Genomic DNA, 10,617 nt, shown 5'->3' on the forward strand with positions numbered 1-10,617 from the left:
GGCTTCCAAGCCTTATTTGGCAGTATTTAAAGACCAGTGGCAGTATTTAAAGAAGATGGCATGTATCAGCCCACAGGACAACTGTGTCCCACTGCAGGCTCTTACTGCTTATAGGGGCTCTGAACTAAAACTTGTTACAGCTTCCAAAATTAAATTATGAGTAGCACAATCAGGTTGCCTTGTATTGGGTAGTTCAAACCATTAACAGGCTCATTGTAAACATCTAAAATATACTACCCCGTTGGTAACCCTACTTTATCATTTGTCCACTTTTACTATGCCTGAACCTTTAAACAATGCCAGCAAAAGGGCCTCACGCCACCACTGTGAAGCCTTGGATGGCAGTAGCGTGGTCCCTAGCATGAAGTAAGCATCTAGTAAATAAAAGAATAACCACAACAAGCACATTTATAATCCACTTTACTGTTTCCAGACCCTTTCCTCATTCTTCATTCCAACCTCCCACGTGCTGCAAGGCGTAATTACTTCGTCCCATCTGAAGGAGGCAAAAACTAAGGCGAGACCAAGCGGTGAATGGGCTCCCGGGAGTGGGACCGCGGCCCAGAGTCTGGGCTCGCGGGCGGGACGCGGCGGGGCGCCCAGCTGCAGGCAGGTGCGTAAATCCGCGGGGGAATCCTCGGCTCCACCTGGGCGCGGCGAGGAAATTGCACCATGTATGGGCAACTACGTCAGAGGGGGCAGACCTGCCGCTCGGGGACGCCAGGTCCGTCCCCTTCCCTACGAAAAGGCGGCTACCGGACTGTGGGAGGCGTAGAGAAGTTCAGCGCGGACTGGCAGAGGGCGGTGCGTCTGGGGAGGTGGAGCCGCGAGGTGTCCAGCGCCGTTGAAAATCGCCCGCTCCTCCCCCCCATCCAAGTGGTTCAGCCCGAGAACTTTTCATTCATAAAAAGAAAAGAGGAGCAAGTGAGTCAGAACCCAAGCAGCCGACGCGGACCCCACAGAGCAGCCAGCCAGGGCATGTTCCGAGACTTCGGGGAACCCGGACCGAGCTCCGGGGCCGGCGGTGCGTACGGCGGCCCGGCGCAGACCCCCACTTCAGGCCAGCAGGTGAGAGGGCCCCACCGCCTGGGCTTCCCGGGTGGACAGCGCCTGGGACGCTGCGGTCAGCTCCCGCACGCTCTGGGATGGGGCCGGGAGCAGGAGAAGGGTCTGGACCTGGATCCGCGGCAGTGGCCGTGGCTGTGGCCGCGGATGCTGCTCGTTCTCCACCGTCTGGAGCCAGGATCTGCGACCGTCTCCTCTCGCTCGCCCCTTTTTCCTTCGCTGTCTGCTGTCATCTGTCCCGCCGTCTCTGTCACCTTCTTTCTTTCCTCTCGTCCACGCCTAATTTCTTTGTTCTGTCTGCGTCAGAAGGGCGCCCCTTAGTCTGAGATTAGTCCTGGCTCGGACGGGATCAGAGGGTCTGATCCATCTCGGACTAAATTCCCGGGATCCCGTACCTGGGCTGAGGCCGAGAAGTCCCCACACCGAAGGGAGGCGGGATCCCACAGACTGGGAATCCTCAGCACTGTCTGAGAGTCAGTGTGTCCATTTGTCTGTCCCTCTCTACCGCGTCGCCCTTATCCCCTTCTCGGGGCAGTGCAGCCCGGTGGGCTCCGGGAAACTGGTGCTCCTCACCTTTACAGGCTGGGGCCAGGGGAGACTGCGAGATGCCGGGACGCGCGCGTGGTCTTGCAGCCGGCAGCTCCCGCGCCCCCACCTCTCGGCACCGAACGGCGCCCTGCTGCAGGCTGGGGGGACTCGGGTGGTTGCAGGTGCCCATTTCCTGTCGAGGGGCAGCGCGCACGTGTCGCTAGGGGAGGGAAGGAGCGGCGTCCGTTCTGCCGAGTCACAGCGGCCGAGTCACGGTGGCTGACTCACCCGGGGCGCCCCTCCCTTCCTGGCCCGGAGCGGCCCTGGCCCGGGCTACATCGGGAGCGAGAGGTGCCGCCAGGGGTGCCTTCGTCCCGGAACTGGGGTCACTGGGCCACTGGGCCCGCAGCGCCGGGCTTGGGACACCGCTGCCTGGACTTGCCTGGGCTTGTGGCACGCTTCCGGGACGCTTGGGCGCCAGAGCCCAGCCCCAAGGCTTGAACCCAGTTCTCTTCCCGGAACACTGATCCCCCATCTCAACTCTTTCCTCAGATTTCTGGCTGAAAGAAAATCTTGGCAGGTAATACATAGAGTACATACAGTGCAGCTTGGATGGTTCGGGGAGGTTTCTACCTCATTAACCATATTGTATTTCACAGAATCGAAGAATTCATTGATTTGAAAACCCACACCATTGTTTTATGTCACTAAATTTTCCTAAAGTTGCCAATCCAACTATGATTTAGAGCTATTAAAAGGCATTTCTTAGCATCAATGAAATGCCATAATCCTCACTTACACCAATATTAAAAACAAGGAAACCCAGGCACATTGAGGTTAAATAACTTGCCCAGAGTCATAGCCAGTAAGTGGCTGAGCTAAGAGCTAACTGGGACAGCCTAAACCCAGGGCAGTGGTTCTTGCCACCACAGCCTCTGTGCATTGGACACCTGCCACTTACTAGGCACTGACACACACATTCTCTCACTGGATTCTCACAGCCACCCCTGGAGTTAGGAGCTGGAATTTTTCTATGCAGATGGGACTCAGGCAGAGTACAGGAGTAGCTGAGAGCCTAGGTGCCAGGGCCAAACTCCACTTCCTACTTACTGGCTATGGATCTATGGACAACTGTTTTTCTGTCTGAAAATGAAGACACTGTTGTGCAAATTATGAGTCAGTATTTGTAAAGTGGTTGGGACAGTGCCTGGAATTCATATGTTATATGTATTAGTTCTGACAGGGAAATGAAGGCACAGCAAGGTTATGAGACCCAAAGTCACACAGCTCCCAAGCAGGGATTTGTCACCAAGTTAGTCTCTCTGTCAAGTTGTGCTCTTTCTGGTCATACGGAACGAGCAGCTGCATTGACGGTGGATGAAATTGTGGCTTCTGTCCTGTTGAAGCCCCTCAATCTACACAGACTTCATCCTTGGCTTTCCATTTCTTATGCCTCAGAAGTTCCACCTCGTGCCAAGCATCAATGCTGTGAGTGGCAGCCAGGACCTGCAGTGGATGGTGCAACCCCACTTCCTGGGACCCAGCAGCTACCCCAGGCCTCTGACCTACCCCCAGTACAGCCCCCCACAGCCCCGGCCAGGAGTCATCCGGGCCCTAGGGCCACCTCCAGGGGTACGTCGCCGACCCTGTGAACAGGTAAGGTAGCAAAGGCATTGCACTGGTTCTGATGCCCATAGGGGTGCTGAGGTGCAGAGGACAAGTTCTTGGCCAAAAGAACACAGGCAAGGCAGTCCGGGTGGCTCAGCAGTTTAGCACTGCCTTCAGCCCAGGGCATGATCCTGAAGACCCATGATCGAGTCCCATGTCGGGCTCCCTGCATGGAGCCTGCTTCTCCCTCTGCCTGTGTCTCTGCCTCTCTCTCTTTCTCATGAATAAGTAAATAAAATCTAAAACAAAACAAAACAAAAACAAAAACAAAAACAAAACAAAAACACAGGCTTAGAAAGGGAGTGCTGGGGAAGAAGAGCCACTGATGACTCCTGGCCAAGGCCGAGAGTAATAGGAGCCCTTGGGGTGATCCAGAGGGCAAGAGGTGATTCTAGGCTAGGGAAAGCTTTTTGAAGCTGGAGGTATATTAGCCCAGAAGGATGGGTAGGATCTTCATAGATAGAGATGAAAGAAAAGACATTTCAGGGAGAGAGGATGGCAGGAACAAGAATAGAGGTGGAGGTGAGAATGTGTAAGGTGTACATGTGGAAAGGTGTGTGGACTGGTAGAGGGTCTCCACCTGCTGAGATGCATGCTGTCTATGTGCTGGGGAGGGTTCCCTGTAGCTACTCTCTGGGGCTGTTTCCCTATCTCATTTAATCTTTACAAATAGCCTCTAGGGATGCACTCTGGTTTTCTCCACTTTACAGCTGGGAAATGAAGGCACAGAGGTAATCACTTGCCCAGATTACACAAGTAGTAAGTAATGAGACAGGTCTTTTCAATTCTGGGAATAATTCTTTTTTTTTTTTTTTCTAATTTTATTTTATATATAGAGACAGAGAGAGGCAGAGACACAGGCAGAGGGAGAAGCAGGTACCACACAGAGAGCCTGAGGTGGGACTCGATCCCGGGTCTCCAGGATCACGCCCTGGGCTGCAGGCGGCGCTAAACCACTGCGCCACTGGGGCTGCCCAGTCTTTTCAATTCTAAAGTGAGATCCTAACCATCAAGCCACACTATTTCATCCAGAGCTATCAGAGGCTTGAAGCAGAGTGAGTTGGGAACTCTTGACTCCCCAACCAGGGCTCCTGCCTTCACACTGCTTTAAAAAAAAAAAAAAATCTTTACCAACATAAATAAGAGATAGAGGGTCTTTAAGGGAGTTGCTCCTCTTTCATTTTGGTTTATGAGACTGTACTGGAGTGAGACTTACTCATTAAGGAGTAAGTACCCCTGACAGCAGGGTAGATGAGAAGTCAGGATCTTGCAAAGATGAACAGTTAGACAGGAGTGGCTTTCCCAGAAACAGCAGGATTGGCAGTGTGACCAACTGGAGAAGAGGACCATGCTGTGAGGTCCCAGAGGCAGGCTCCTGGACTTCTTTAGCCCTGACCTGAGGGTAGCTATTTGTTTCTGGGACTCCTAGACAGGGGCTATGAGCTCTAAGTGGGGTTCTTTGTGGGGGGCTGGTCCCCATCAGCAGGCCTCTCAATATTGAATAGAGTGAGTGGATTTTAATTTCTGCTCTGGGACCATAAAGGAGTTATCTATCCTCTCTGGGCTTCAGTTCCTTATATGGAAAGTTGGGTAAAGAATCTGTGTAAAGTTCTTAGCTGGCACGTAATAGGTTCCTAATAAAAAACAACTTACTAAATAAATAAATAAATAAATAAATAAATAAATAAATAAATAAAATTTAAAAAATAAAAAACTTACTCAGCAGCAACACTCATGAACTCCTCTTAGTGCTTACAAACCCCTGGGGAAGAGGACACTTGGGTGGCTCAGTGGTTGAGTGTCTGCCTTGGGCTTGCTGGTGATCCCAGGGTCCTGGGATTGAGTTCCGCATCAGGCGCCCCGCGGGGAGCCTGCTTCTCCCTCTGCCTATGTCTCTGACTCTGTCTCTCATGAACAAATAAAATCTTTTTTTTTTTTAAGGGGGGGTGGAGAATGAGGGTCCTTCGAGAAAGAGCAGCTGGGTCCCAGAGGCTCAGAGTAATAAAGGCTACTTCTGGCTGGGCAACGAGAGGAAGCTCCCTGTAAGAGATCTTAGTTGAGTACTGAGAAATGACGGGGGTAAAGGTTTACGGAGTATGTGGTGGCGATGGGCGGGGGGGGGGGGGGGGGGGGGGGATGCTTCTGAAAGAGGAACCAAAGGAGGCAAAAGCTGGGTCCGAGGAGGAAGAAATCTGATTAATTCAATCTTACTAAAGCGTGAGTGCGGAGAACCAGTCGCGGCGCTGTGATCCCTGAAGCGGCGCTGTGATACCTGAAGCGCAGGCTCGCGGGTCCCCGGCACTGCCATGCCCACCGCAGGGTCCTAGCACTGGGCCACTGCACAGGGCGAGTGCCGGGCAACCAGAGGCCCAGGGTCTACCTCACTATTCCCTCTACCCGTCCAGATCAGCCCCGAGGAGGAGGAGCGCCGTCGAGTGAGGCGCGAGCGGAACAAGCTGGCCGCGGCCAAGTGCAGGAACCGGAGGAAGGAACTGACCGACTTCCTGCAGGCGGTGAGCACCCACCGGTGCGGAGGGTGTCCAGGCCGCGGCTCACCGAACCTCAGACGGGCGCGGCTCCCCTGAGCTTGCAGGGCCCCAGAGGGGCGCCGGTATATTAAGTCCCCTTCCCCCAGTCCCCGCTGGAGGAGCAGTCCTTCGGAGAAAACGACGAGAAAAATGCGATTAGAAATTAGTTACCGCGCGTCTCACTCCCAGAAAAGCAGAGGAGAGTCAAAGCTTCCGCGGACAATCTCCTTCTAAGATGCTCCCGGGCCCGAAGGGAGTCGTGACCATTTTCTTCCAAGGGCTCATGGGAGTTGTAGTCCAGACACCCTGGAGACCCCACCCCCCAACCCCCATTCCCCCAATTACCACCACCTCCTGAGGCTACGCGGTACTCAGCCCTCATCTTCTAACTCCTCTCCTAACCCTCTGCAGGAGACCGACAAACTGGAGGACGAAAAATCCGGTCTGCAGCGAGAGATTGAGGAGCTTCAGAAGCAGAAGGAGCGCCTGGAGCTCGTGCTTGAAGCCCACCGCCCCATCTGCAAAATCCCGGAAGGGGCCACGGAGAGCGACACTGGCGGCGCGGGCGGTCCTAGCAGCCCACCAGCCACCTCCGGCCCTGTACCTTGTATCTCTCTTTCCTCGGGGCCTGTGCTTGAACCCGAAGCATTGCACACCCCCACACTCATGACCACACCCTCCCTGACTCCTTTCACCCCTAGTCCGGTCTTCACTTACCCTAGCACCCCTGAGCCCTGCGCCTCAGCCCATCGCAGGAGCAGCAGTAGCAGCGGGGACCCATCCTCTGACCCTCTCGGCTCCCCCACCCTCCTTGCCTTATGAGGCACCTCAGCCCCGGTACCAGGGGATGCCACTCTAAGCCAATGTCTCCCCACCCATTGGTCCAGCTGGTCTGGACCATAATCCCATGCCCTCTTCAGCAGGTTCTTCTCCATTCCTCCAGATGACACTGAGCATATTTTGCTTCCTAGTAGAGCCAGCTTGGGGTCATGTAACTGCCCACTGTTTTTCCAGAGCTGGCTTCTTTAGCACAATTTGCACTAAACCAGAGACAAAATATTTCCCATTTGTGCGAGAAAACTCCTGGCAACCAAAAAGGACTTTGTAGATCCCTCAGGGTCCTCTAGAGCCCTAACCCCCTTCAGACCACCACACCTATAGTCTTCATCACCCTCTTCCTGTGATCCACCCAATCCTACTCTGACAGAAGGTGGTATTCTACCAGCCTAGAACACTAACTCGCCCAGCCCCACACTGCCAGCAGCACCAAGTGATTGAACCAGGGCATTCTGCTGACCCTCCTGAATGGTAGGAGAGTGCCAGAGGCTTCTGTGACGAGCTGAACTGCAGCCCCCCTCCCCCCACCAGCTCTGAGAAGACTTTAGCTCCAGGGAATCCAAGCCTCCACAACGAAGGCAGCTGCTATTTATTTTCCTACAGAGAGTATTTTTATACAAACCTGCCAAAATGGAATAAAAAGCTCGAAGCTCTGTCCTGGTCTCACTGAACCCAGAAGCAAAAGGGAGAACATTTCGAACCAGAAGCCCTAGGCTCCGGTCTCAGTTCTACAGACTTACTGCATGACTTTGGAAAATTATTTGATATCTGGACCTCAGTTGTCTTATCTGAGGAATTGTTACATCTGCTATGCCTCATCTCCAGGATTGAAAGGAGGAATGGAGTGCTGCTGGGTGCAAACTAAAAGGATTATCTGTCTTTCTCCTGATGGGGGCCCACAGCTCGCCTGCGTGCGCCACAGGAGGGCGCTCTTATGCCCTTTTCAGCCTCGGGGGAGGCCGCTGAGTGGGTTCTAGGCCCCCAACACCTGCTTCCTGCCCCATTGTCTTGGACAGGAAGGAGCCGGGAAGGGAGCTGGAGCCACTTCAGGGGCCGGATTACGGCCCCTCCGGAGGTCTAATGGGGGGAGCTAGGGGCTTACCACCGTCCCACATCCTGCCCCAGGCTTGAGGGAGTGGGGGAGTCAGCCACCTTAGTTCTGCAGCCCCTCCGGACGGTAATGGTACCCCGTCTCAACGTCCCCGCCCTCGTCCCACCCCGGGGAGTCCCAAACAGACGCAGCCCAGGCCAGGGGCTCTGCTTCCGTTCCAGTTTATTAGCCCCCACCCCGCTCCCAGCACGTCCCTCCGCTCCAGCCTCCAGTCTCCCTGCTGCCCCACCAAGAGAGAGCAAGGGGCCCTCCTCAGTGCCAGAGTTTCCAAATCCATGCCAGCGGCCCCTCGTGCACAGGCGGGACGGCGTCCAGGTCCGGAGGTCCACCGCAGTCCCGGCGCTTGGGAAGCAGTCTGGTCGGGCGTCGACGTGAAGGAAGATGAGCCTCAGTCATCCGGGGAGCAGGCCAGGGGCAACTGATCTGGACTGCCCACGCTGCCGGTGCTGGAGCTTCCATCGCCCAGGTCGCGGGGCCCGCAGGGGGGCAAGGCGAGCTCGGGTGTCGGCCCGGAGCTTGAGCCGCCAGCGCCGCCGGGGCCGCCCCGGGGGCCCCACTCCTCACCCAGAGCCAGGCAGAGCTCCTTAAGCGCCAGGTTCTCCCGCAGCAGCTCCTCCTGGCGGCCCTCCAGCTCGGCCAGCTTCTGCCAACAACCGCCCAAGTCCTCGCGCACGGCTCGGGATGCTTGGGTCCCGAAGAGCTGCCACTGGCGCGCGGCGCGCCGCCCGCGCTGGCGCTCCGAGTCCAGGAAGCAGCAGAGGTCGCGCAGCTCGCGGTTCTCCGCCTGTAAGCGCCGGTTGAGCTGCTTGAGCTCGCGGATCTCGCCCAGGTGACCCTGCAGCTGCCGATTCACCTCCTGCATGAGGCGGCCGCGCTGCACCAGAGCCGCCAGGCGTGCCGCCTCCTCCCGCCGCAGGCGCCGCACCAGCTCTTCCTTGCCTAGAGCCGCCATCTCCTCGTCCGTCAGCTCCTCCAGGCCGCCCGCCTCGGCCTCCATGGCTGCTCAGGCCTCTGGAGCATCGCCTGTCCGCCGCCGCGGCCCAGGAGCCCACGTCGAGCTCTGCGCGCTCGGGGTCGGGCTCCGGCTCCGCGGGCGGCAGGCTGTGGCGGGGTAGCGTAGGCTGCAAGCAGCCGCCCGGGCGTGGGCACGCGGCGGGGCGCGCGCTGGGGCGGGGCCGTATGACGCTAAGGAACGACAGCCAATCCAGAGAAGGCTCTCCTGAAAGGGGCGGGGCTTGAGCATGGGACACAGAGAAAGAGCGAGCCCCTTCCCCGCCCACTCCAGACAGGGGAGTGACCCTTCCACACGCTGGGTCCCAGCGCCACCACTCTCCGCGACAGGTAACCCTAAACTAGGCGCTTCGTACTTCCCAGTTCCAAACTTCCTCAAGCTCTAGCCTAGGCCTCTCGACTCTTTCTGAGAACTTAGACTCCAGTGTCGGCCACCGACTCTCAAGCCCACCCCTGACGGAACCCAGAGGGGTCTCGTCTCCAACTTTTCTAGCTTAATTCATGCTCGAGAGTTTCGGCTCATTGAACATCACTTCCAGCTCTTCGGAACCCGGAGTCCAAACGTGCCTGGCTCACCATCAGGCTACCCTCTTAAGGATGGTTTCCTGTCCAGGGTGGGGGCGGAGGGTGGGGAGGCACATACAGGGATTCATTTATTCAGTAAACTTTTATTGTGTGCAAAGCTCGGGCAGAAATAAACTTGACTAAGATTCTGATCCTGTCCTCAAAGAGGTCATAATTGGGGATCCCTGGGTGGCTCAGCGGTTTAGCGTCTGCCTTTGACCCAGGGCGCGATCCTGGAGTCCTGGGATCGAGTCCCACCTCGGGCTCCTGGAATGGAGCCTGCTTCTCCCTCCTCCTGTGTCTCTGCCTCTCTCTCTCTAGGTCTATCATAAATAAATCTTAATAAAATAAAATTTGTTTAAAAAAAAAACAAAGAGATCATAATTTAGTGGGGGAGACAGGCTGTGTTAAACAAGAAGTAAACGCGGGGAGAGACATGGTCCAGAAAGGTTTCCCCGAAGAGGTGGTAATCTGAGGGGTCCTGAAAGATGTATAGGACTTTGATGAGTAGAGAGCTATTTCAGCAAGCAGGAATAGCATGGTGAAACACCCTGGGGGCCTAGCTGCTTTAGGAACCCTGAGAGTAGCTCATTGTTTTCAAAAGATGGGTGTGTGGAGAAAATGGTAACCTGAGGGAGAGAAGCCACAAAGGTAGTTGGCAAAAACGGAACGTTGCCACAGGCAAGTAGGATTTTAAGCAGGGGAGTAACATTTTAAAATATACATTAAAAAGGGATCCCTGGGTGGCGCATTGGTTTGGCGCCTGCCTTTGGCCCAGGGCGCGATCCTGGAGACCTGGGATCGAATCCCACGTTGGGCTCCCGGTGCATGGAGCCTGCTTCTCCCTCTGCCTGTGTCTCTGCCTCTCTCTCTCTGTATGACTATCATAAATAAATAATTTAAAAAATAAATAAATAAAATAAAATATACATTAAAAAAATTATTCAGGCTGTTCTATGTGGGATGCACCATGGGGAAGAGATGTAGGCAGGGAGATTAGTAAAAAACACTGTGTCAATGGGCAAGGTAGAGCTATGCAGGACTGGGCTGGAGAGGTGCCCGTAGGGGTGGAGAGGACGAAACATCCTAGAAATATTCAGGAAGCAAATCAGCAGAACTGAATGTGAGGAAAGAGGACTCTGGGAGAAAACCCAGGGTTCTGGCATGAGAACTGGGTAAATGTTGGGACTATCACTGAGATAGAAACGCAGGAAAGAAACAAATTGGAAAAAAGGCTGTCTAGCTTTTGAGGGGCCTGTAGGGAAACAGCGTAGAAAAACAAGCAGCTAGGCAGCCCTCCTGATG

General features: G+C 55.2%; 2 protein-coding genes across 2 annotated transcripts; one reads left to right on the forward strand and one right to left on the reverse strand.

Moving 5' to 3' along the window:
• Positions 1-297: 297 nt before the first annotated feature.
• FOSL1 (FOS like 1, AP-1 transcription factor subunit) lies at positions 298-7,352 on the forward strand. Its single transcript, XM_041723568.1, has 4 exons — positions 298-1,068; positions 3,052-3,249; positions 5,667-5,774; positions 6,201-7,352. The coding sequence occupies exons 1-4, from the start codon at positions 673-675 to the stop codon at positions 6,609-6,611; spliced, it is 1,113 nt and encodes a 370-aa protein (XP_041579502.1). The 5' UTR covers positions 298-672; the 3' UTR covers positions 6,612-7,352.
• A 530-nt stretch (positions 7,353-7,882) lies between these two features.
• CCDC85B (coiled-coil domain containing 85B) lies at positions 7,883-9,005 on the reverse strand. Its single transcript, XM_041723569.1, has one exon. The coding sequence runs from the start codon at positions 8,732-8,734 to the stop codon at positions 8,126-8,128; it is 609 nt and encodes a 202-aa protein (XP_041579503.1). The 5' UTR covers positions 8,735-9,005; the 3' UTR covers positions 7,883-8,125.
• Positions 9,006-10,617: the final 1,612 nt, after the last annotated feature.

This window comes from Vulpes lagopus, chromosome 11 (genome assembly GCF_018345385.1).
Source record: "Vulpes lagopus strain Blue_001 chromosome 11, ASM1834538v1, whole genome shotgun sequence".
Taxonomy (NCBI): Eukaryota; Metazoa; Chordata; class Mammalia; order Carnivora; family Canidae; genus Vulpes; species Vulpes lagopus.